The following is a 27,971-nucleotide window of genomic DNA, read 5'->3' on the forward strand; positions in this document are numbered from 1 at the left end:
TGGATTTTTGTGGATCTTGGGAACAGTATAAATGATTGGAGTGATGGGATTGGTACTTTGGATAGCGTGAAAAGTCTTGGAATTTATCAACTTATCGTCCAATGCCTTTTGTAAGATATTTTGTAGTTCCTTGTGAAATTCGCTTGTAGGATCCTTAGGTAATTTAATATACGTAGTTTGATCTGCCAATTGATGGCTAAGCTCTTCCTTATATGGTTGTAGATCCTGTAATACAATGCCGCCGCCCTTGTCTGCCGGCCTTATGACGATAGAGCGATCTTGACTTAAGGCCTGTAGGCCTGCATTTCAGTTTTCGTTAAATTAGTGTGACTGGATCTATTAGCTTGTATATATTTTTGAACCGAGTCATTCATAAGTTTGGAGAAGGTTTTGATCGAGGGGTTAACGGAAGGAGGATCAAATTTAGACCTGGAACATGCTGATAAAAAAGGTTCCAGAGGATCAGAATTGTTGACTGGTGCTTGATCTTTAAAAAATTCCTTAAGACGCAGGTTACGTCCCATACGATGTAAGTCAACCTGCCAATCAAATTCGTCATGAACGTGGGTAGGAATGAAGGATAATCCTTTGTTTAGTACCCGTTGTTCCACTTTGGACAGGGGTCTTGATGAGAGGTTAAAGATTAATTTTTCTTCTTCAATGTGTTTTTTGAAGATCCTCTCATTTTGACCACTTCTTCTGGTACTATTAAGTTTTTTGATCCTTTTGCTCGTGTGTGAACCCCTAAAGGGGCCCTCTGTGATTGTGATATTTCATCGGAGTCTTCAATAGCGAAGTCACTGTCGCTGCGTGAGGATAGCTGATCTCCTGTGGTGCGGTCATGTTTAGTTCGCCATGATTGGCGATACTGAGGACGTCTTGGTCTCAGTGGGGCACTGGGACCTGTTAACCAGCGGTAAACCCTCTTGTCCTCATAGTCCTGCTGTACAGTTTGCAGCTTGTTTTTTTTGAATTTCAATAACACTTTTTTATAAACATCACATTGGGCATTTAGCTTATTCCACCACGAACTGTGCGCTTGATCTGCTAGAACAGTAGCGTGAGATGTTGTAAAACTTTCGATTTTGTTCCTTACATGAACCAACTCCTTCCCCGCCTCCTCAGTCACAAGTAGCATGAGATCTAAGCTACATTTGTTCAGCACTGCCACCCATCTCCTGCAAAATTCAGGGCTCATGCGGCCGATGGTAGGGGTATTGCGGACTCTGAAACCCCGGGGAATTAATTTTTGACGATAGTAGTCCGACAGTGTGGTCCCGTGCAGTAAGTAGTCTGTTTCACGCTTTTTTAGTTTTAACAATTGATGGTAAATGTCTTCAATCTGTATTACAGACTCATCCTCTGTGAGGTCTGCCGAAAAAAGGATCCTGTCAGCTTCCACGTCCGTGAAACATAGTGTCTCTCCCACTGGCAAATTAAGATTAATAAAATCCATAGGGGCAGAGGTTGTTGAGATGAATCCATTTTGATCAAATAGATTAATGATTGATCAGCTCTCACTTCCGCTGATAACAGGTGGAAATATGCCAGTAAATGTCAATAAACGGTCGAATGGTGCCTTAACCCTATAGAGACCGGCAGGTCTCATGCAATATATTGGGGTATGGTTCGGCACTCAATATTCTTCAAAAAAAGATATGTTACCTGGGTGCTCGCACAAAAAAAAAAAAAAGGTATAAGTGTCCAGGGTGTGCTGTCATGTAACAAGACAGACCACAGCGCGTCACTCCAGGATTTAGAAAATGAAACTGTTTAATCAACGTTTCAAGGCTCTACCGGCCCCGTCGTCAGGAATACAAACACAGAAATATACAAACCAGACACTTACTTAAATACCCCACCCGATCAGGAAGAAAGAGTGACTAGCTTCTCCACAGTCGCGTTCACGTGTCCAGAGGGCGCGGGTCGCCCGGTGATGACATCACCCGTCTCACCTCGGGCGGTATATATATATATATATATACACACAAACAAGTCTTCACACTCAAACTAGTCTGGGTGCATGATCATAATAGATCAATATTTATTAACAGTTTCTTATATAGCGCAACATATTCCGTTGCGCTTTACAATTGTACACATTAATAGAACAAAACTGGGTAATAACAGACAGATATATAGTTAGGAAGGCCCTGCTCGCAAGCTTACAATCTATAGGGAAATAGGCATTGATACACAAGGATAGGTGCTATATATTGCAATTTGGTCCAGCCAGAATGCACAGTTTCTTGGTGGGCTGCATGATCCAGTCACACAGGAATGTCGGCCAAATGTTAGGAGGATGTGAAAGAAAGACAATCTGTGAGGTTATGTGTGGACTGTGAAAGGGGATGTAATTAGATATGGAAGCTATGAAGGTTATGTGGGCGATTCTGGAATCTGATAAACTTGCCTGAAGAGGTGAGTTTTCAGGGAACGCTTGAAGGATAGGAGACTAGAGTAAAATCTTATTGTGCGTGGTAAGGCATTCCATAGAGTGGGTGCAGCCCGAGGAAAGTCCTGTAACCGTGAATGGGAGCAAGTAATGTGTGGGGATGAGAGACGCAGATCTTGTGCTGAGCGGAGAAGTCGGGTTGGGAGATATTTTGAGATGAGTGAAGAGATGTATGTTGGTGTGGTTTGGTTAATAGCCTTATGTGTAAGTAAAAGTATTTTGTACTGAATACAGTAGAAAACCGTCAACCAATGGAGGGACTGACAGAGTGGGGCAGCAGACGATGAACATTTGACAATGAAGATAAGCCTCACAGCTGCATTCATAATGTATTGTAATGGCGATAGCCTATTTTTGGGAAGACCAGTATGGAGGCTATTGCAGTAGTCAATGCGGGAAATAATAAGTGCATGGATTAGAGTTTTTGCAGTGTCTTGTGTGAGATATGGTAAAATTTTGGATATGTTTTTTTAGATGTATGTAACATGATTTTGAGACAGATTGAATGTGGGGAACAAAGGACAGTTCAGAGTCAAGGATGCCACCAAGGCAGCGAGCTAGGGTGGATTGTCGAGTTATCAACAGTGATAGAGATCAGGTTGGTAACTGTTATTGGCCGGTGGAAATATAATTAATTCTGTTTTAGAAATATTAAGTTTCAGGTGGCGGGATGACATCCAAGATGAAATGGCAGAAAGACATTCAGTGACATTGACTAATACAGATGGTGAAAAATCTGGAGAAGATAGATAGATAGATTTGAGTGTCATCCGTATACAGATGGTACTGAAATCCAAAAGAGCGGATTAGTTTGCAAAGATAGGTGGTATAGATTGAGAATAGTAGAGGACCTAGGACAGAGCTTTGTGGCACTCCAACTGACAGAGGTAGCGAAGAGGAGGCAGAATCAGAAAAACGAACAGCAAAAGAGCGATCAGATAGGTAGGAAGAGAACCAAGAAATAGCTGTATCCTTAAGACCTAGGGATTGTAGTGTTTGTATGAGAAGAGAGTGGTCAACAGTGTCGAAAGCAGCAGAGAGATCTAGAAGAATTAGGAGTGAGTAATGGCCTTTAGCCTTGGCAGTGGCCAGATCATTTACTACCTTAGTCAGTGCTGTCTCTGTGGAGTGTTGGGAATGAAAGCCGAACTGAAGAGGGTCCAATAAGCTGCGTGAGTTAAGAAAGTGTGAGAGGCGGGTGTAGACAAGTCTCTCAAGTAGCATGGAGGGGCATGGGAGCTGGGAGATAGGTCGGTAATTTGAGAGAGTGTTAGGGTCAGAATTTAGTTTTTTAGAATGGGCGTAATCACTGCATGCTTGAACAGTGATGGAAAGATGCCAGTAGAGAGCGAGAGATTACAGATTTTAGTTAGAGTTGGGATGAGCACAGGAGACAGAGCTTTACTGATTTGTGAGGGTATAGGATCTAAAAGAGATGTAATATAGGAGGATGAGAAGAGTGTAGATATTTCATCTTCGTTTGTGAGATCAAATGAAGAGAATGCGCCAGAGGGTTCAGGTAGGGAATTGAGCAGGTCACTAGCTGAGGAAGAGCATACCATCTCATTTCGGATTTAATCAATCTTGTCCTTGAAATAGGAAGCAAGATCTTGTGCACAGATAGTAGCAGTTGGCTTGGGTGAGGGAGGGGTAAGTAGCAGTTTAAATGTAATAAAAGTTGCTTGGGGTTAGAGGCTTGAGCAGAGATTAGAGATTGGAGATATGTTTGGCAATGTCCAGAGCAGTACAATTTGATTTGTAGATGGTCTAATATGTGAGGAAGTCACTTGGAGTACGAGACTTGCACCACTGACGTTCTAATTTACGTGAGAGTTTTTGTAGATGCCTTGTTAAGTTAGAATGCCACAGTTGACGTCTAAGTCTACATGGTGTGTGATGGGTAGCTGGAGCTACTTCATCGAGGGCTTTTACTAGAATCTGGTTTAGGTGTGATGCAGCAGTCTCAGGAGAAGTGAATGTAGAAATTGGAGAGAGTTGTTGTTGTAGAGAGGTAGATAGTTGTTGAAAGTTAATAGCATTAATATTTCAGATTTTAGGAGGTTTGGTTGATTTCAATGACATTGATGTAATGGAGGAGAGTGTGCAGGTGATAAGGTTGTGATCTGGGAGATGGAAAGGAGCATTAGTGAAATAGGAAACTGAGCTGGTGAATGCAAGATCAAGGCAGTGGCCCTCCTGATGAGTAGAGGGGTCAGTCCATTTGGAGAGGCCAAGAGAGGAGGGTTAAAGAGAGTAGTCTGGAGGCATGAGGAGATTGTGGACTGTTAATGGGGATATTGAAATCACCCATAACGATGGTGGCGATGTCTGAGGATTGGAAGTGAGGGAGCCAGGCAGCAAATTGTTCCAGAAATTGTTGCGGTGGCCCAGGCGATAGATAGCAGCAATGCACAGAGAGAAAGGGGTGAAAGTCCTGATAGAATGTACTTCAAATGATGTAAGGGGGTGATTCAGACCCACTCGCAAGTGGCAGTACGCTCGCAAGTGGGTCGATGTTCCCCGCGGGTCTCGCACCAAAGGGGGCGTGCTGTCGATGGTGACTGACAGCACGCCCCCTTTGGTGCGCCTGCCGGGGGCGTGCCTGCCAGACGGAGGCGTTCCCATGGGAACGCCTACCGTCTGAAGCCGGCCCACTGACATCACTAGTGATAGAGCCAAAATCACTCCAGAGCTTGCGGCAGGGAGACCCTACCGCAGGGTCTCCGTCGCAAGTCCGATGGTCGCGATGGTCAAGACCATCGCGACCATCTGTTTGGACGCTCGTATATGCTGTGGGTGGTCACCCACAGCTATACGAGCGTCCAGGAGGACGCTCCAACTTTAATGGAGGAGGGCCCTGATTCAGAGCGAGCGCTCTGGTCCGGCTCTGAATCAGGCCCTAAGTGTGAGTGAAGGTACCTGTGGGAGAACTGTGTATTGAAAGATTGGGACAGTAATATTCCAACTCCACCTCCTTTACAATGTGAGAAGTGTAGGCCACCATGTGAAAGTGCAGCAGAGGAGACAGTGTCTGATTGTTTGAGCAATGTTTCTGTTATTGCCAGAAGGCTGAGGTTAGTTGAAATAAAGAGGTCATGGATGGATGTTAGTTTATTACAGACAGAGCGTGCATTCCATAAGGCACATTTTAGTTGGAGGGTGAAGGGAGGCATGCAATGTTTATGAGGTTAGCCGGATTCATAGTTCGTTATGGGTGTGGTATGTGGGTTGGGCCTGGATTTGGTGATATGTCACCAGCTAATAGAAGCAGCAGGAGAGAGAGATAAATATATTTGTGGGATTTGTCTGAAACATTTTTATGGCGGCAGGTTGAAGATCTTGTTGTCAATGCGTATAGATAAGATAAATCAATAACATATAGTCCAGTAAAAGACGGTCAGCACACCAGAAATATAGCATCAATATCAATGTGTATTCCATCAGCCATCAGTCCAAACAAAGTGCAAAAGTGCATAATGAAAGAGGCTCTGTATACTTATCGAATAGCCATCATAAAAAAAGAGGAACTGAGGCAGAGGACCGGTAACCCTATCGCCCGACGTCTGTTTTGGTGCACACCGCCACCTTTTTCCAGGGGCAGCACATCGGTACTGAAGCCCGTGCAGACTAACATACCCACCTGGCTCCTCCCCCAACCCTCCCACCTGTATCAGTCTACTCAACTGAAAGCACAAACAATAAACACGGGTCCCAGCATCTGCTACATGCTGCACGCCAATTCCAGCACACTAAACAGAGAAGCCGGAAGTAACGCGAACACTCGGCTCATGCGTACCACCGGCCGGAAGTCCCCTCCGGTCGCAGAACGCAACTATCAATCCTTGTTCAAATAAATGCTCTATATAAATCTAAACAAGGATACATTAGAGACAAATGACGCTTTCTAGTGTAGTATATTAGTGAAGCTTTTTAAAAAATATATTTAAAAAAAATCCCACAGCGCAGATGTACTGTGTATATAAACAATAATTGCCTTAAATATGCCTGTTGTTAATCTCAAAGTATATTTTAGATTCCACCTTACAGAGACGGATAAATCACATAAACATAAAAATAAATAAAAGGCTGGTTTGGGGCACAGAATCGTGTAATGCTGATAATATTTTCAAAAACTAAGGTGTAACTCCATATATTACCAGTAAGAAAAAAACAGTGCTCATCTGTTTTTTCCAGAATTACTACCTGGACATCAGGGAGTGTATTTCTCTAGAGCAGGGATGGGGAACCTCAGGCCGGGGGCCGTTTAAGGCCTGCAGAATCATTTGGTCTGGCCCTCGGAGCTATCTTCTGCTAGCGTCATCTGGCTAGCAGGGTGCCTAGAATGGCACCCTGCAGCCAGAATCTATGCAGCAGTACTGCCTGGAACGTCCTTAGGAAGCTTCAGACAGTCACACCGCTGCCCTTACAGCTCCCCGGAGCATCCTCAGGATGCTCCGGACATTGCCGTAATCACCTGCGATTGTAGCTCTGCCCTGTGTGAAGTCACACGAAGAGGGCGTGGCCTGCACTGGGCCCGCGAATAATGTTATATATATCAAAATGGCCCTTGGCAGAAAAAAGGTTTACCACCCCTGCTCTAGAGTGAATACCCTCTAGGATGAAATACTTTTTTGTTGTTTTTTTAATGTTTACCATTTTTTTTTTTATAAAATGTGGACTTTCAATAATTTGTTTCCATTAAGTTGTGATATAGGACACTTTGCCAACAGTTGTACTCTACACAGGTTTCTATCTGTGAGAGTCTGTCTGAGAATTGAAGCAATAGGTATTTTAGGGAAGTGGTATGAAATACCGCCGGCCTCATGGCCGGGAGTTCGAATCCTGGCAGCGCCAGGCAGGCAAATGAAGAGATCCTGGCAGCGGCAGCCCGACAGCACTTGAAATCCCGATCGTCCATAGGTGAGTACTTACTAACCTAACCTAACCCCCTAACCCTCCTTAGGGGTGCCTAACCTTAACCTCCCCCCCTGTGCCTAACCATAATCCCCCCTCTAAGTGCCTAAACCTAACCCCCCCTTCCCCGCTGCCTAAACCTAAGTCCCCCGGGGTGGACCCTAACCTCCCCCCCGGGGGTGCCTAACCCTAACCCTCCCTCCCCCTAGCCTAACCCTCCCGGGAGGGGTGCCAAACCCTAAGTCCCCCCCGGGAGCCCTAAACCTGCGGTGACCCCCCCCCGCGGGTGTCCGCTCGCGGCACCCGGCGTTGGAAAAATGACAGGCGTCTAGATTTAGACGCCTGTCATTTAACCCTCACCGGGATAAAGCAGTCGGGAAGCCGGCTGTCGGCTTATGACAGCCGGCTTCCCGATTGCATCCCGTATTTTAGGTTTAGTTAACTTTATCATCTGAATGATAAATAAGTACTTGCTTTCTAATCTATTAGTGTCTGCTAGATTTGAACATAGAAAAATTTACAAAGAAATGTCTAAATATCACAGAAATGCAATTAAAATAATAACTCGTCATCACTTTCCTAAAAGTTACAAAGGTGGTTACGCATATGTCGAACCATGCTCACATGTGTTTTACATAGGTTTCAGGACCCTGAAATCTGAGTGCACCATGCCATGTTGCTGCTTGTACTTGCATCTGTTTGAATAGGGGGGTAACTGTACACCATATTATATGCACTACGTGGAAAAAGATGCTTTTTCCTATTAATTAAATTTTATACACATAAAGCGAAATAAAAAGTATAAGGTGGTTTATTTATTAAGAAAGTTGCAACCCAGCTTCAAGGGTTTGTTACTTTCTTTCTAGTGCCTATGTGAGTATCTATAGGTCACAATTATTTGTCACTGTTGCTGTCAGAAGTGACCTGAAATCTTGTTTTTATTATCATGCCCAATTAATTTTTTATAGGCCTTGTGACTGGTATCTCTTTTTCAAATAGTGATGCATCTGTGTTTCAACATATTCGTGTGTGTGTGTGTGTGTGTGTGTGTGTGTTATGTATGTATGTATGTATGTATGTGTGTATATATATATATATATATATATATATATAGTGTGTGTGTGTGTGTGTTTCAAGATTGTTGTCTTAATATATGTAACAAATAATATACCTACCTACCTAATATACCTACATAGTGACACATTGTTTATAATGGCTATGAGAGTGTTGTACATACAGTCAGATACCTAAATAGTATTGTTCAAGCTATGATTATTTTGCTTCTTCTGAAAATCTTTTTCGTTTCAGGAACCCTCCACATCCATTTATCAGCATGCTGGAAAACAGACCCAACTGCTGGCCGGTCCTTCTGCAGCAGGTCTCTGCTGTCCTTCCGTGCTGCTTAGATAGGTAATGACATCTATACTTGCCATCCTCCTTGCATAACAAAGATCTGAAAGCATATGTTATATATAATATATCATATAATGATACCCATCTCCCCAACGTTTGCCAAGGTAAAAGATTGTTAAGATCCCCAGAAGAACTTCTTTTCAATCTTTCAACTGAGACATTCCCATAAAAAGATTAGAGATCAATTTACATTTAAACCTAATAACATATCAGAGTCTCTGTACTTGAGACAAACATCAGCAAAGGGACTTGTCTACTTTAGATACAATGCTTAAACTCAGTGTGCTTCCACTTAAAGATCCCCATGCGGTACCGTGGGAGATGGATCTGGGAGACACACTAAGGGGTTTATTTGCAGCGTCTAAAAGCTGGTGCTTCCTATTGTGTTTATGCCCAAAATTTAAAAGCTGTTTTGCTAGTAAAATCATTGCCCTTTTAAATTTCAGGCATAAACACGATCAGAATCACCGTATTTTAGAACCCGACGCTTCGTAAATAAATCCCTAAATTATGATGACTGGAAAGAAATCCGGGAATACATGGCTTCCTGAGAATACATGCAAAGTCAGCACGGATGTCTCCAATGCCTGATTGAGGGCTGGCTCTGCAGGGGACTTGCCTTAGAGCAGTGGTAGCCAACCTTAATTGGGGTGTGAACTACTTGAGACAAATTATACCTCCTGAAGAGCTACTAAAATTATAGAAGAAAAAAAATCTGGCTAATAACCAAACAATTGAAGGTCATTTAATGAAAATGAAAAAAATGTTTAATAGAAAACAACAATGCATGTAATTAATACTGTGATATTGTTGCAATTTGTAAATAAAGTTTAAGAACCGACACATTTCACTGTTAATTACCATCGGCTCCAAGGAGGTACAGTACGTGCAGTAGAGGAGCAAAAGATATAGGTAGGGCTGCTCTGTGATTTTCCGGGAGGGCTGGGCAGGAGTCACTCGCTGTGTTTTTTCACGTATTGTGCCGCTCCACTGTGGTAAAGAAGCACGTCAGGTGATTATAGAGGCTATGGCGATCACTTGACTCTGTTCCCTGTGGCTCCACCCGCAGGGGAGCATGCATCAGAGGTCACTTCCACCTAGTGGGCTCATAGTTGACACGACAGTACTGCAGCTAGGCGAGCTACCAAACTTAAGACTGCGAGCTACGGGTTGGAAACCACTGCCTTAGAGCCAAGTCTTTTTTTGAGTGATTGTAAGAATCTGAATATCCAAATTTATACTTGGATATTCCTCCCTCTCCCAGTTTTTTCTTAAACATATCACTTGTTATCTCAGCTAGCTTTGGAAAACAACCTAATAATTAACCTCATTGCCTAAATAGGATTTGGTACAGTAACCAGCTGGAGATGATGACTAATATCCTTCACAACCCAAAAATTAAAATTCTTTATTAAAACATGGATATTGCATGGAAAGGCTGCAAACCATTAACCATTGAGAAGTGGTGCTGTGGTGTGTATTTATTTTTAACTCAAATAATTTTTATTAGAGAGAGAAATTTGAAATTTCAGATCATACACAATATATATATATATATATATATATATATATATATATATTATACACAATATGATTCCCTAATCTGCAACACATTATGTAATACAAAACAAAAACGATAAATAAATAAGGAAATAAACGAATGAAGGAAGGGAAAAGATAATACTCACAGGGAGGGACGGAAAAGAGGGAGGTTAAAATAAAAATAAAATGCACACGCCCCTACTAAAGTATACTTAAGTTTACCCAAAAATAAACAGTTGCTAAGAAAAAAAGTATATGGGAACAATATACCCCTAGGTGTGAATGAATAGAAATAATAAATAGGAAATATAAAATATAAAAAATATTCTGGTGTAACCGGGGGAAATTGAGTAGAGGCAACTTTAGTTGAAGCCTTCTTAGAAACTTCCTGAGAACCATAAAAATCAGACCAAGAGGACCATTTAATCAGTGGAGTTGAGGTAGAAGTGGAGTATTTTAAACCCGAAGGTTTCCATTTCAAAACGTCTTTGGACATTGGATATTATTTTCGATAAAAGAGGAGGATCAGGTCTTTTCCAATATTGTGCTAAGGCCGCTCTTGTAGCTATAAGGATATGTCCAATAACATATTTGTTGTGGGCTTGTACTGATAAGGGAAAATAATGTAAAAGAGCAATTTCTGGAAGTTGTAGAAGAACCTCCAAAGTGACCTGAGTACTTAACTTAAAATCTTCTTTCTGTATTTATTTATTTCTACTTCAGGGTCCATAGGGGGTCCACAGGGTTGACCTTGGGGTATAGGTTGGGAACCAAATCCGGGCACCACGCAGTTAAAGCCTTTAGCTCCCAGGATGCACTTGGGTCCACTCTCCCTATAACCCCACCCCCAGCCAGAGGCACCTCAGTTTAAGTTGTGCCCGGCCGGAGTCGGGTCACCGTTTAGTGCAGTGGGGAGCTGATTAACAGCCCCTAAGCTTTATTTTTTCTAAGTACAGAGTTTTTTTATTTTTACTTTGGACTTTCAGAGCGGCAGCGTCGGACTGTCCATAGGACGTCTAAGCTGCCGCTCCGTCACCCCGCCGGTGCTGAGACGCCAGTACAGATCTGGGGATCTCAGCGGGACCCCAGAGTCTGTACTAGCCGGACTCTGCGGGCGCCCAGGACTGCTGCCGGATCTACGGGGAGCAGGTAAGGTCACGGATCACCGCTTGCGGTGATCCGCGCATTTAATATGCAGTCCTGTGCCTCCGGTCTCCGGGGACAGACCGGAGGCGCCGGCAGTGGCGGCGGGCCCCCCATACCCCGTGTGTCCACTAGACCACCAGGGACTTACTGATCGGCGCTGGGAGCCGGCGTCCCGGGAGGTTAATAGCCGGCCAGGGGAGGAAGCTTTCCCTGTTACAGCGGCTCCTCCCCTCAGCTCAGCGCGCCTTTCAGGATGTGTATAGTCTGGCGTCGCTGAGCTGCTTCCTCCGCGGGCCACGCTTCTTCTGAGGTCTCCAGCGGCCATTTTCTTGTGGTGCAGCAGCAGAGCTCCGGAGATGGCAGTGAGTCCAGTCCCCTTGCGTACCTCACCATCAGGTCAGTGTACACAGCGCTGTAGCCTTCCCAGACACTGAATCTGGGTAAGTTGAATGCAGTGTAATAGTGCAGTATATTATATGACATGTTTATGTATATATGTATATATCTGCATGGTATGTGACTTATGCTAGTGCTGACTGTCTGTATTTAATTCTCTCACCTGTCAGTGTATATCTATCCCTTTTCCTTATCTGCCCTAATACAGCTGTACTTAGGGTGGTTCTGAGACCTCACATTTATATACTCGTTGATATTTGTGAGGTTTGTCACATACTGTTGCGTGCTGCACGTTGCCACATTTTCGTTGGAACTGTGTGTTGCATACGCTGAAAATGGGTCCCTGCGGCTAATTTTAGCATCAGTCAGGTCCAGTATAACACTGCTTGATATTTCCGCCAAGATTGGTCAGATATGTTTGACCAGGAGATAGAGCGTTATACTGCACCCATTTTTGCTATCCTGCAAGTCATGTGCTGCAGGTGTTAGTGCGGAGGATTTGTTTCATAAAGGGTTCTGTGTGTGGCGTCATCTGGTGCCGGCCCCTTTCACGACCCCCTTGGGAGGTTTGTTTTCTCGGGATCCTCTCAATTGCGGATCGCCGGGTGGGCCCCATTGTTGTACCTCACCTGGGGGTTACTTCACCATAATGCCCTTTTCATCTCAGGGTATCTCGCAGTTTCTTGCACTCTTCCCCTGTGACACAGACTACTGCTCCCTGCAGGGGGTTTTCGCAGTATATGAGATCCCCCTGGTGCCACCATAGTCTGTCATTCCCCTTGCAGGGATTCCCACGGCCACCCTGGGTGGATGTCGTTTCTACGAAACGCAAATTGGCGTGGTTGACGCCCTGTGGTTACTTCCCAGTTGGCTCTGCATGAACTGGATACTGTTTTGGGCTCTTTCCCTCTTACACGGGGGGAAGCCTATTTCAAGTATTATTATCCCTGCTTTGGGCTGGTGGCAGGTCCATTCTGGTTAGAGTGAATGTTGACCTGCACCTGTATCATACACCCTCAGTATTGTGTGCCTTCTGGTTCCCTGTTGCTGACTAGCGGGGGGATCGCATGGCGGGACTCTGGCTGTTGTCAGTTATGAGGTATTACAACAGTGTTTGGCCTCCTGTCCCAAATTCCCTGAGGGTCATCACGAGCCCCTCCATGGGGTGGATGGGCGTGTTACTCGTCAGATTACAGACGTTACTATGCATCCCATTCCTGCGTGGTCGGATTCTTCTGATCCGTAGGTGGTAACTCTGCCTGAGATCAGTATACTCGCTTTCAGGGGTTGTTACCCATCCTACCATGGCTATAGCATGGTTGGTTAATACTATTGCATACTGAGCTGATGCATTTGTAATGTTTTTTCCCCACCAACACGTCTGGGGTTCAAATGTATTTGGTCACTCATGTAATATATGCAGTTGTCATAGGTGGACATGCCTATATTGGATACCAGTCTCCTAACTTTCAGAGTTCCGGCTGCGACGGTATCCTCCGTAATACCCTATGGCTGCGCTCTGGGAATGCAGAGGTGCAGATACCATCTATAGGGTAGATCTTGTTGGGTCCTGACCTTGACAGTGGCAGTACAAATTTCCCGCCTTCAGCTATGCCCACTACAGGGCCTCAGACTAAGTCTATTAAGTCTTTTTGTCCTCTGGGTCAGCCTAAAGGTCTGTTTCTTCAACCGAGCAGGCCTGGACTGCCAGCCGATCCTGCTTCTGAACCTACGGATATATCGTCAGCATGACGAGACAGGCCTACCACTGGGAGATTGTGATTTTCTCAGTTCGCCCGGTACTAGTGTCTAGTTGCCGCGGCTACGTGGGTAGGAGGGTACGCCCTCTCTTTGCTCAGGCGGCCTATTTCCATGTGATGGTACGCAGGCCCTTATTCGGACCCGAACAGGGCCTTACGAATCCAGAAAGCTATACAGTTGTTGGGGTAAGCGGAGCTAATTGGGCTATCCCCACTTTCTCAGCGAGGGACTGGTTGTTCTGCTTTCTTTCTGGTGCGGTGGCTGAATGGTCCTCTTTGGCCTATTCTCTGTCTCAATTCCCTGAACCAGTTCCTAAAGCTACCTGGGCTCAGGAGGCAATCCCTATGCTCCATCATACTATGTTTGGAACCTGGGGACTTTATGGTATCACTGGATATACAGGACGCGTGCCTACGGGCACTTACAGAGACCTTGCCTCAGCATGGACTGAGGTTTGCTGTATCACAGCACTTACGGTTTTCGGGTTCTGCCTGTTGGGACTGTTCTCAGCCCCACAGGGGTTTACCAGCGTTTTGGATTTTCTGACAGTTCTTCTGTTCAGTATATCCCAATGCTCCTGTACCTGGATGGCCTCCTGCTCTTAGCAGGATCACCGGGGTACTTTACAGCCGGGTCAGGTTGACTGTGGCTTCTTCAGGGTGCAGAAGTTTAATCAATGGGGAAAAAGTCCTCCCTGCATCCCTCTCTGGGTATTCTTCACCTAGGAGCCCTGCTGGATTCTCAGAATCTGAGAATTCTTCTGGCGTAAGACGGCATCTCCACTCTTCCATTAGGAGTACATGGATGTCTGCGCAGTCGACATATGTCTTTGCACTCTGGGATGCATGGTCCACTATTCAGTGTCTGCCTTTGGAAGGGTGGAATGGGCTTAGTTCCATTCCAGGCCTTTCCATAATTGGCTTATCTCCAGATGGAACAAGTTTTTTTTCTGTCTGATCACTGTTCAAATGATGCTGCTCTCCCCGGAGGCAAGTCTGTCCCTTTTCGGGTGACCATGACCATCTCGTCCAGGGTATTCTTTGCTAAGGACAGTGTCTGGTTCGCATCCATTTCAGTGCAATTGGATGTCTGTCGATTCCACCCTGTCAATTAACTTGTTGGAACTTTAGCCTGTCTTGGGCCTTCACTTTGGCATAGCCCTTGTTTCCCGGTGAACCTGAAAAAGTTCAGTCCGACAGGGTCAGAACAGTGGCTTCCTTTTTAGCAATACTGTTCGTTGGGTGGCAATGTCAGGTATGTCATACATTCGGACATTGTCTGAGGGTCTCCTCCCGACCATCTCGACAGTGTTCATTTCAGGTGCTCTCCATTGGGAAGCGGGAGTCCTCAGCCGTTACGACGTGCATCCCGGGGACTAGTCTCTTCCCCAAGAGAGGTTTCATCTCCTGGTGAGCAGGGGGGGGGCCCTCCTGAGGTGACACTCATGGCCTTCTGACTCTATCACACTATGGTGTTACAGTCCAACTCTGGGGATTCTGAAGCAACCTTCAGTGACTCTTTGTCAGTGAAGGGGTTCTTCCAATTTGCGTACCTGTGTTCTCCAGTCTCCATTCTTCCTCGAGGGAAGTGTTTCAATCGAGACAGAGATCCTTTCCTGCTGGTGGCTCCTGATTGCCCCAGATGTCAGGGGTACTTGGTTTTTCGGAGTCTCTCCATCGATACTCCATTCCTGATGCTTCACTACCCAGACCTGTTGTCTCAGGGTCCTGGGGTTTGCCTTGGACCTGGGTCATTTGTCTTTGACTACGTCCCTACAGTGGTCTTACGGCTTCCATGGCTTTGTCATCGTTGGAATGATTGGAGCACATGGATCAGCTTTTGCTGGGACCTACCACAAACTGTGGCAGCCATAATTCTTATGGTATTATACCTATCGATACGATCCTCTGGTGTCCAGGATTTCCAGATATTCTGGCATTCCTTCCGGCTGGCTTGGGTTTCACCCTCGGCCTGGCCTTCCTGACAGTGCAGATCTCTACACTGTCAGTATGATTAGGTTATGGAATTGCTCCGCTCTGATATCCAGTTCATCCTTTGGAGTGTTTTCTGGATTATGCCTCCATTTGTCCTCCCTAGGGACTCCTTGGGAGTTAGGAGTGGTTCTTCGTTAATTTCGGGGAAAGTTAATGGAACCGCTGGTTGTGATAGCCATTACATGGTCTATTGCTTTGGCTTTCTCTCTTTCTATCAGGGAGTTTATATCAACCAGGTGAGTGTCGGAATTGGGAGAGTTCTCATGTGGCTCCCTCTTCTGGAGGGCATTTTGTCAGGGTGTGAGTTGCTCTCACCCTGTGTTTCTTCTTAGTGATTTTCAGGTTCCATATTATTCTGGAACTTATGGTGCGCCATTCAGTCCCCAGTCCCCTCGGCTGGTGTGGCCTCATTGACTGTGGTCCGGCCTCTGTGGATTTATGTGATCCATTCAAGTTCCTGACGGAAATCGGACTCCTTATTGGTGGTCTGAGATTTCTGGTTTTAACAGGAAAGGATGGCCGGCCTATGGCCATATGTTGGCTGGACGGCCTCGTATGTCTTCTTCAGGGGCCTACCCATGGGTAGGTCTTTCTGTTGTTGCTGCTTGTTTTTTCTCTGGCCATGTAACCCTCGTGGGTGGCTCGCTGTGGCGCCTTGGCTGTTTTGCCTTACTAGGTGGCCACGTGGTCTTCTGCATTGTTTTCCTTTGCCTCTCAGGATGCTTTCTTTTTGGCGGCGGATTCTCCTCTCAGCACAGGAGCGTCCCCTCCCTTGGTTGAACTGCTTTGGGACATCCCCAAGTCAACCCTGTGGACCCCCTATGGACCCTGAAGTAGAAAACAAGAGATATGGTAAGAACTTACGTTTGTTATCTCTGTTTCTACGAAGTCCATAGGGTCCACAGGCCGCCCGCCCTGACGCACCTGGCTTCAAATGGGCTGTGTGACTGGTCACCGGTTTTCCGTCTCCCATTTCTGTGAGTATGGTTATCGAGTGTTCCAGTTTTCTCTCTTTTTTTTCTCCTCCTCCGGCCTTTGGCTACTTACAAACTGAGGTGCCTCTGGCTGGGGGTGGGGTTATAGGGAGAGTGGACCCAAGTGCATCCTGGGAGCTAAAAGCTTTAACTGCGTGGTGCCCGGATTTGGTTCCCAACCTATACCCCAAGGTCAACCCTGTGGACCCTATGGACTTCGTAGAAACAGAGATAACAAAGGTAAGTTCTTACCATATCTCTTGTTTTTTGTTTCATTTAAACCTTAAAACATTTCCTGCTGCCTTATATTGGCTCATTATGGAGAGACTCATCGGTTTTGGCTTTCTGCGTTTAGTATTAGTATATAATATGTGTAATGCAGTGCTGGATAGGAGGACAGATAAAACCCTCTTGTTGCTGAGGGAAATTGGCAAGCACTGTTAATTTACATTATAATCTGAGTATATCTAATGCTGGGTTCACACAGGACATTCTGTTCAGCGAACGATATCGCTGAACGATCTCCCTTGAAATTCCCGGTGTGCTGGATGAACGATATTATTCATCCACACACCAAAGATATCATCAATGACCAATGATAGTTCTCCCATATGGAAAATGAACAATATCGTCCAGGTTGGCCTGCATGCATGGAGGATGGACGATATCGTTATCGTCCAGCGCGAGTGCGCATCGTTGGTCGTTCATTGCATACACACTGAACGATATGAACGATATATCGTTGAACGATATTGTTGTTCATATCGTTCAAAGATATCGTCTCGTGTGTATGCACCTTATCCAGTTATCATTAAATAGTTAGAGCAGATATACTGTACGTCACAGATACAAACAAAAATCACGATTTCATGCACAAATTGTTGATTAAACACTATGTAAAGTTCAGTTAATGTCTAATTTATTTTTATCTTTTTTGCATGTACTGGGTTTCGAACATGATTTTTATTTCAGTTGTTAAACATACCAATCACCTCATTTTTATTGAGCATCACTGAAGTCATATGAAATATCACCTACTGGCAGATATGCTAAGGAGCCACAGTAATTTATGCTGTCACTAATCATTGCACAAATGATGCTACCAATGTGTAATCCATCATCTTTATAAAACATTGTTTACAAATCTCTGTGGACCAGATCCTGGCGAGGTTGACAGCCATTTAACCTTTACAGATTGATTCTCTGAGCACCCTTTTCATTAGGCAGCACTTGGGAGTCCAGAAAAACTACTCACACTCCCAAGTACTAATATGCTGCCATGTTAACTGTATGTAGAACGTTCAATTGATTGACCTTAGCATAGATTTTGCAAATATGTATTTTTGCATGTAATTCTGGTGTGTATTTGCAACATATTATGAAGAAATCACACACAGTAATAACACAAAGATCAATGGTTCCTATTTCCAGACCATTTGGAACATATGAGTGTAGCTGAACACATGCCTTTGTCAAATGTTAAGGCTCCTGTGTTCTATCAGGCTGTGTAAATTTCATTGTAAATGATACGTACATTGAGCATTATCTGCATAATGCAATATCACTGGGTGTGGTAAACATTATTTATAGATAAAAAAAAGTTTAAAAAATTTAAAATATTGAGAACCATGAGCATTATATATAGTGTGAAATGCACTGTTTTGTTTTATTCTGATGCTATAGATATTCGTGGATGTAAAATAATTGTGTTAGCATTATTACTGTATTTGTTTCTGTGGAATAAAATTACTCCACTTTATATTTTTAAAGGGTATTTATATTGAAACGGTCGTATGGCATTATATTGGTTAAATTAGGTCTACAGAAGTAAAAGACAGAGAATATTTTTTGTCTTTAATTGTAAATAAGAATATCACCAGTCATTGCAATCCTCCACATGGCATTGTTACATCTGGACCAGGGGTGTCAAACTCGTGGCCATCCAACTGCTGTGGGACTACATATCCCAGCATGCCCTGCCACCGTTTTAGCATACCCTAATAGCAAAACTGTGGTAGTGCTTGCTGGGATGTGTAGTTCCACGGCAGCTGGAGGGCCGCAAGTTTAACAACACTGATCTAGACTAATGTTTGTTTACAAACTTTTAGCAAAAATGTTTTTATTGTAATCCGCTACAAGTTAGAAATGATATAAATAATAATTTTGTTTAGTTAATGCATTTTAGTACTATAATAAATATTGATGTTTTGCTTGTGCACATTAATACATTTGGGAGCTAATCATTAAGTACAGCAGTTGGCCGTATAGTTTACTTCTGTTTCATCTACATTTTAAATTGTCGGATTTAATTTAATCCTTGTATAGGAGCATCTCTAGGGATCACTGATCTTTCTCTAACACTCAATCTTAACTTTAGATATTCAAAATGAATAGAAGCAGAGAAAATGTCATTGTGCACATTCACGAAAAGCCTGTAGCACTCTGATGTGTGCAGCATCCACCTTTATTGAGCAGATCTGTAGCTGAGGACGGACTAGCTGTCTCCTCCTTTCTGTACGGCATCACCTCAGTAGCTAGCCACTCTCTCAGGCAGAAGCTGACATTACAGCCTCTCTTCTCCTCTTATATACTCGTCCCCCCCGCCCCCCCCCCCCAATGCAGCCTTGTCTGGCAACCGTTGACAGCAGATTCTATGGTTAAGAAGCCACATTTCAACTTCAATTATTGGTAGGGGAACACTGGGAAGCATGGTTTTCCCATTGAGCCATCTGCTTGCCACATTCTGCCAGTTGGCTATAGTTACAGATGCGTCCACATACATCTTACCCCCGTGCGCTACAAGTCGTGTTAAACAGAACACGTGAGCGTCGTGCGACTCGGTGTAGAGTGTATTGAGTGTGACTTTTTACCGTCGATAGCGTATTTTTTGCAAAGCGATGTGAATAGGATGCACAAGCCGCTTTTGCTGATTAAAATGATACGCGGCATGCTACACTACAGTGTCAGCGGCTGTGACATTGTGACATATAATTTCGCATGCAGATACACCTGCAGTCGCAACAGATTATAGGTATGCCACGTATCATTTCAATCAGCAGGAGCTGCTTGTGTGTTCTATTCACATTGCTTTGCTGCGAATAAGACCCATTTAAAGGTAAAAAGGTGTATGAGAAGACGCTCAGCACTACCGAGTCACGCCATAGCATAGCGCGACTAGAAGGGTTGTTTAACACGCAAGGAAATAAGATGTATGTGGAGTCATCTGTAAGCAGAATTTCTTTACAAAACAACTTTTTTTTTTTTTATGCATGTTCATTATTTGGTTAAACCATATGCTTCTTGACTGCAACGAACGTAGCACATTTCTATAAAGTACTGGCTTCTAAATTTTACCGATGACTCCTATATTTTGGACTGTTGGCATGTGGAGTTGTTTTGGGGTAGGTTGGGGTCTCTGGGGGGGGGGGGGGTGAAAGCCAGCTGCACAATGTAATGTGTAGCGTGAGCAGATCAGTTGATCAGTGCATCAGTTAATGCAGTGTTCTCCCCAGATTGTTTTTTGCGGGTGCACCACCTGGCAAGACACAGCCTACTACCCGGCACTTTGGGAGCCTGCAAGTGGGGACAGTGTCTGGGAGCTGTATAAAAAGGAACAAATCCAACAGACTTTGCAGCTTTTTCATAATCAGACGACTGGGCCTCTAATAAGAAGAGAGATAATTTATAATATGTTATTTCAAGTTTAAATCATTATAAGGTTAGGGTTTAAAACATTGTATTATTGTGAAGACCCCCACCCGGCTACTTCTTGATGCCACCCGGCTGGAAAAAATTTCTGGGGAGAACACTATAATGTATGACATGGAGCGCTGTAGCATGCACTCACCTCCCATTATGGAACACATACCGGTATAGAGTGTGGGTGGCACAGACGTGTGTGTGGTTAAGGGGAATGTTTAGGGATATTTAATGTAGATAGAATGTAAGAATGTGGGATTTATGTGACGTGTGTAGATCTGAAGGTATGAAAAATGGGAACAAAAACAGGAGTGGAGCGCCGTATAGAATTGGGTAAAAAAGATTTATTGTGCAATTAATACACTATGTTCCTATAATGGCAGGATAATATTAATCAGTTAAAATTGTTAATTAACAAGTGGTACAAGCCTGAGAGTAATGATACTGACAAGTTCTAGCAATATGGAACATGTCAATCTCTAAACATGAAAATAAAATACATTCTGAGAAGAGAGGAAAAAAAAAAAATTGGTCTGTATCAAGTAGAAATAAAATGATTCCTATGATGTTGTTAGGACGAAAGTTGTGATCAGTCACACTATTACAACGAACTGTGGGCTGTCATATTTCCAACAGTATAAATGGAAAGATAATGCCGTCACAAAACACGTTTCAAAATCCAATAGTCCCGAATTGATACTAAATAGTCAAAGGACTTGTTTGTATCACAAAGATATTAATGGGTGTAAGATAGTTATTGCTGGTTAATAACTATGTGTATACACGGCTAGATATACTTGCAGAGGTAGCATGTAAGTGGAGAGGTTTTTATTCACCCGGCAAGAGGTCCGATAAGCACCTTTCCAGACGCTGTTAGGTTTATTCACCGGTGGACAACGTCAGCTCCAGTAAGTAACCGTCTCTCCGCAATGGAATGGGACCCGTCGGGGGACTCTGATACCTCTGGTGTGTGCTCCATGAATTTGGAGTATCTTTATCTCTCGGTATTCCAACAGACAGTCATATGCCATTTGGTATCAGAGGGGAGCCCACAGGTGTATCAATATCAATAGGGCTGGCTGTCTGTCGCCGATGTGTACTCTGTTATGGGCAATCTTTGTGCAGTATAAAAGTGGATCCACTTTTATCTTGTTGATGCTTAGAGATTGACATATGTTACATATTGCTAGAATTTGTCAGTATCATTACTCTCAGGCTTGTACCACTTGTTAATTAACAATTTTAACTGATTAATATTATCCTGCCATTACAGGAACATAGTGTATTAATTGCACAATAAATCTTTTTTACTGAATTCTATATGGCGATCCACTTCTGATAATGAGATTGGCCATGTTCAGGGATGATGGAGGATGCCTACACTGAACGACTAATCGTTCAGTGTAGGCACTGCAGGGGATGGGGAACGACGGTATGATTATGATGTTGTAAATGTACTGTCTTTCCCTAGTCGCCTAGTGGATGTTCCCCTTTAGAGAGGAAAGTGGAGAACATGGCAGTATTCAGAAAGTGTACTTTATTTAAACAAAAACTTTAATGGAATGAAAATTACATCTAGTACAGAAACCAGTGTAGGTATAAAAGTATTTTCACTTTATTATAATAAGTTCCGACTAAGAAAAGAAAACTCCATATTATAAAAGTGGAGCTAATTGACAAATATAAGGAAGAATCAAGTCAGTATGCATTTCCTTCACCTCAGTCTGAGCTTTTTACAGTATTTTTTATTTTTTTTTACATCAACACTGGTTTCTGTTGTTGACCTAATATCTATTTTGGTTTTAACATTTAAGATTAATTTTCTAAGTGCTGCCATAATCTTCTCTTACCTAACACTAAGGGGTTGATTCAGAGCCGCTCGCGAGCGGCTTGATGTTGGGCCACTGCGCATGCGCTAGCCCTGCCGAGCAACTGAACTTCAGTCGCTGCGGGGCTCGCTACAAGGCGGGGCGGCTGTAGATGGTGATTAACAGCTCGCCCCGTTTTGTAGGCGGGTAGGGGGCGTGGCTGCACAAGGAACGCCTGGCGTTTGTGGGAGGACTTACTGACATCACTAGTGATGTCAGTAGTGGACTTCCTGCTCTATTAGTGGGAGTCCAATCGGGCTTGTGGCAGCCAAGACCCTACCCCAGGTTCTCGTCGCAAGCCCGATAATCGCAATGGTCTCCAGCCCGCTCGCACAAGCTGTGGGTGGACACCCACAGCTCTGCGAGTGGCCTGGAGACAGAAAAATAAAATACGCCCACAGACCCTGCGAGCTGCCTATGGATGCGAGTGGGTCTGAATCGGGGCCTAGGTTACTTCAAGAAACACACGTATACAGGGAGGGTCACACACAGAGTTACATAGATATGAAGGTTCACATAGAGATACACAGGGAGGTTGATTACATATAGAGATACACATGCATACACAGGTGGGGTCACATATGAAGACATACACATATACAGGTTTGTGTCACATATAGAGACACATATAAATGGAGATGCAAAGTAATTGACAGGACTATATGCAAATGGCAGCCTTGAGGTTTATGAATGCAAAAAGTGTCACCTACCGTAAGACGATAAACAGAATATGGATATTCACCATTAAACCCTCGGCCACTGTAACTAAACAAATAACTCATAGCTATAAAACCTTCACTAAGATACTTGGAGTATTGAAATGCGTTGGTGGGGAGGACGGACTGAGGGCCCTGTTTGGCTTTTACTATGGACGATATTTGAAACTCGAGGACGCCCAGTGATATTTTTATTACATATGCATGGAGGGTCACATATAGAGACATAAATGCAGGGCCATATACAAGGTGGTTCACATGTAGAGACATACATGGAGGATCTCCTACAGAGAAATATACATGGACAGTTTTGTATAGACCTACACATATACATGGAGGGTGACATATAAACATCCAAATATACATGAAGGGTCACATATTGAGATATATACATGGCAGGGCCTTCGGGCCCTAGGCGGCCACCTGCACTACCTTATGGGTAATCCAGGTCTGGTTACGACTCATATGCAGACGTGTTTTGGGGCATGTCTAAGCCTGGCACTGTGAACCCGTACGCAGTGAAAATTGCTCTGGTGTGATAGTTCCAGCGGCCATTCTGTGTGACCATATGGTTTTTCCGAATTTCGTTAATCAACTGATTTGCGACCGATGCTGTGTCCTTGTAATGCAGTCTTTTGGATTAGTGAAGCCGCCGGTGGACGACTCAATACAGATCTCAGCGGCTACAAATTTGCATATTTTCGCATAGCTACTGCAAACAAATTTGCAGCTGCGGCGACATTAGCGTACATCTCTAAATCAGGGACATGGTCACATCAAGTGATTGCTTCTGAACATTCATTATACAACCTTATTCTTTTTACCAACTAAGATTACTTTTTAAAGCATAATTTATCACTGTCATTTTTAACAGTTTATTAAAAATGATTAATCCTCAAAATCACAAAGTAGTGCGCATTTATATTTTGCTATATCAATAACTTTGTGTATCACTAATCTAGTTATCTTTAGACTATTTGTTTTTTTGAAGGTTAGTGAACTTGGAATTCTCTTCAGACCACCCGGGTTCTCTGAGTTTGTTGCTGGCCTTCATACTAAATTTTCCTTTCCAGAGGCTTCTCATGTGCAGCCTAGAGTGACAGCAGGCCTAATGTACACAGCCGGGGGATATCAAGGAGGGGCTATGAAAGCTGCTGTAGTGTTATTGTCAGGAGCTGCCAAAATCAACTTCACGTATAGTGTACAAATTGGCACACAATACAAAGCGAGCAGAGTGCTGTCTTGGGATTTTCCCTCTCCGCATGACAACATGTGAACTATTACAGCTGAAAAAAGTCGAGGACTTTAGAGCTACTAAAAGGTTATAAATCAATCAAGTTATACTTTTAAGCAACACACATTTCCTCTTGACACATTTTTGAATGGCGAGGGTGACTGAAGGTGTGCTGATATAATTTTCTAGTAAATCCACCAAATGGCAATACAGGTTGAGCCTTCCATATACAAAATGCTTGGGACCAGGGGTATATTGGATATCGGAATATTCCGTGTTTTGGAATATTTGCATACCATAATGAAATATCTTGGGAAAGGGACCCAAATTTAAACACATAATTAATTTGTTATATATATATATATATATATATATATATATATATACACCTGATACGCACAGCCTACAGTTCATTTTATACAATGTTTTCAATAATTTTGTGTCTCAAACAAAGTCTGTGTACATACATGAAATTCATTTGATTCATATACACCTTATACACAGAGCCTGAAGGTAATTTTATACACACTGTGGTCCGGCCCTCACCTAGGCACGCCACTACCCTGCGTATCCCCCCCCCCAAATCTTATAACGGACTACATTACTTAGAAAAAATTGTGTCAGAAAGTAATACACCTGGACAAACCACTCCCCACTACCATACCACAGCTCTGCTACCCCCAGGCACTCCACCCCCCCACAGTCACACCACTGCTCTGCTAAACCCAAACAAACCACCCCCCACAGCCTCACCACTGCTCTGCTGCCTCTGGCAAATCACCCCCGCAGCCACACACCACTGCTGGGCTACCTCTACAGTCAGACACACGTACTCCTGCAAAACTTGCCACTGCCAAAGACACTTCAGGCGGATCTCAGCTTTCACCGGACAGATACATACATTCCCATCCATGTAACATGTCTCCCCGTCCTCCCTCTGTAACCATCGCCTACTTGCTCATCCTCCTTCATAGAGGCCACTAAAGGCAGCCCGTCCTCCACCCGGGCGATCGTCAGCAGCACCATGTTGTGGAAAGGAGATGCTGCTCCAAACAACTCCCTGCAGCGACTCCTCGGCTAAGCCCCCCCCCCCCGCGCACCCATGTCTCTGCTAGGCTGCGCTACCCCTTCTGAAGCCCCCTCACCTGGCCACACATAGATCCTCTTACCGACGAGAGCTATACAGGCGGAGTTTGGAGAAGTAAGAGTCAGCTGAGCAGAATTGGTGGAGTTCGCTGCATGCACTCTGCACGCGTCTGTCCTCCACATTAGTCACACCCACAAATCTCTGCTGCGGTTGATGAGGATCTGCTTCCTCCCACCCCGAATAATCTTGTACCCAGGTAGCAAAATCTGGTCACAATGGCGACCTGGCCCCCAGAATTTATCGAGCCCTGCCTTAAACAAAGTTTGTGTACATTGAACCATCAAAAAGCAAAGGTTTTACTATCTCAGTCATGCTAAAAATATTCCGTATTTCGGAATATTTGGATATGGGAAACTCAACTTGTATAAGTAGGATGACAATTTATTCTTTAACAATTTGTAAATTGTAGAAGATTGTAATCCCTCTGTCACAGACTACATATAAATGAATGTTGATTTGGGACACTCCTTAGTTCGACTATCTAGATACTTTAGTGCTTGCTTCTTTATGTGTCCACAGCTATGTCCCACTATTTACCTACACACATACCTTTCTTTCCTAAACACTTGTTTATGAATAGAAGAGAGACTGTGATTCACGTAAATGATTGTTAATCAGCACAGTATTATAGATGTGCATGTTCTCATATTTCTTTGGTAAAAGTTTACCAGTCAGAGCTTATGGTTAGTTGACCAAAAAACATTTGGCATTGTACCTACATTGAATCCTTGATTTCTGACTGTCTAGGAGTTCATAACCGCTAAGATTTGTAGCAAGAAACATTATCTGCCATAAAAGGGGTGAACCAGGATCATTACTTGTCAAAATCTTCTTTTGATTGTGAATATTGGGAAATCGGTTTCTAACAACAGTTTTTTTTGGTTGCCACATTTTAATATAGTTAATCAGACTGTTAATTCTTAATCATAACCTCTCATATGAATAAAGTGCATCTTTTAATTTTGGCCTTATTTGTGCTTTTTGTGACCAACCATCCAGTGTTCACATTTTGACACCTTTTCTGAAGTACCTGTTTTGTGAGCCATCACAGCTGCTGGAATATTCTGCTTTCCGCATGGGCCTCAGGAAAGTCTTGCTTCATTCCGATGTACTTCGTAAGTCCAAGAGGCCTTCAGTTGCAGGAGAGCAAATCCTTCGCCTGTTGTTTGATTTGATAAGCTATATGCAAGTAAGTGGAGCTTTATTTTAATTATTCTAGAGACTACACAACAGAGGCTCTTGTTTTCTGTGTAGATATGTCCATTATTGATCCCTGTATATAATAATGTCTTCATCTTCAGGACACATATATTAAAGTTAAATTAGTGTTAATTCTAGCACACTGTACCTTCCACAACCCGTGCAGTGCCTCTTTCCTTCTTGGGGTGTTGCTCTCTGCTCTGGTGCTTCTAGCACACGCTGGGCCTGGATCTCAGCAGTTTGATGCATTAGCTTCATGTGTTAGAAGCACCAGAGCAGAGAGCGACACCCCAGGCAGGAGAGAGGAACTGCATGGGTTGTTGCAAGTGCAGGGTGCTAGCATGAGCACTATTACATGTTCTCTAGGAAGCAGTGGTGTAAAATATGTATGGATTATCACATAGCATCTTTCTCCAGCTAGCTAACACCAGTCCTTTATGTTGAGTAAATAAAGTAACAAAAGAAAAGTGAAAGGCTATTGGTACCCCACAGCCCTGTGAATTGGCTGCAAGTGAATCTGCACTTACTGCAAACAAAATGTAAATTGATGATGCTTTTTCTTTCATTTATCCACTGTGGTTGTGTAAGTGTTAATGTTTGTTGCACCAAAGGGGGTGTTGGGTAAAGTGTACCTAGCATCTATTCCAGGTTTCCCATGAGAGCAGCTGATCCCATACAGAGCAGTCCAAATTGGAAGGCAGAAGATCTCATCATGCAACATATTGGCCTGACAGTTATCATTGCCAAACATTTTTTGGCTGCTCTGCTCCACTGCCAACGGCATATAATACATGCACAGCTCTAGACAAAGCAACTGTTTCTGTGTTATGTGTGTAGCGTAAAGCTGGAGTACTTGGATCACAATAGATAGAACCAAACTAGGGTAACTTATGGTAATGCAAGACAGTCTGTATGCAGCTGGTTACTCTGGCTAAGATTTTAAAGTGGAGTAACTTATGCAAGAATGTATAAATGCTATATGGTACAAGTTCCTATTTGCTGACATGTTTAAGTAGAATGATGTGCCTGTTGTCATATTTTACAGCATCAATCTGGACAGGTATTACTGTTTTTTTTTTCTACAGAACCGTCAGAAGGTTATTATCTGTGAAAGTTGACAATTTGTTACAAATTGAAAATGGGTGAAAGTTCTTAGGATATCTCCAATGTTTTATGTCTGGTTTTGGTAGACAGTGAAGCAGTGAAATTACTACCACATTGCTTGATAAATAATACAAATGCTTGGGGTCCCAATAACGGGATGTAGTCAGCATCCTGGGTCTCAACAGTCAGGATGCCGGCTGTCACAATACCGACAGCAGCATCCAGTTTGCCAGAATCCCGACAGGTTGCTGAGGTAATTATTAGGGTCAGGAGGAGACTTAAGGCACACATCCACTTAGCGATAACACTGAGCGATTGCACGATTACGACATCGTAATCGTGTAATCGCTCAGAAAGCGAGCACTTTTATGTAGGAAACTACCAGCGATGCGATGCGTGCTCCCGCTG

At 43.6% G+C, this 27,971-nt stretch overlaps 1 protein-coding gene across 3 annotated transcripts in view; it reads left to right on the forward strand.

Moving 5' to 3' along the window:
- The window catches only part of FOCAD (focadhesin), a 311,722-nt gene that overhangs the window by 95,676 nt on the left and 188,075 nt on the right, over positions 1-27,971 (forward strand). For all 3 annotated transcript variants that reach the window (XM_088472585.1, XM_088472586.1, XM_088472587.1), the window contains exons 6-7: positions 8,678-8,779; positions 26,259-26,448. In XM_088472585.1, coding sequence (XP_088328711.1) covers positions 8,678-8,779; positions 26,259-26,448 — 292 coding nt within the window. The remainder of the gene's footprint in view (positions 1-8,677; positions 8,780-26,258; positions 26,449-27,971) is intronic.

The sequence above is a fragment of the Taudactylus pleione genome, unplaced genomic scaffold (assembly GCF_031769625.1).
Source record: "Taudactylus pleione unplaced genomic scaffold, aTauple2 ptg000127l, whole genome shotgun sequence".
In the NCBI taxonomy this organism is placed as follows: Eukaryota; Metazoa; Chordata; class Amphibia; order Anura; family Myobatrachidae; genus Taudactylus; species Taudactylus pleione.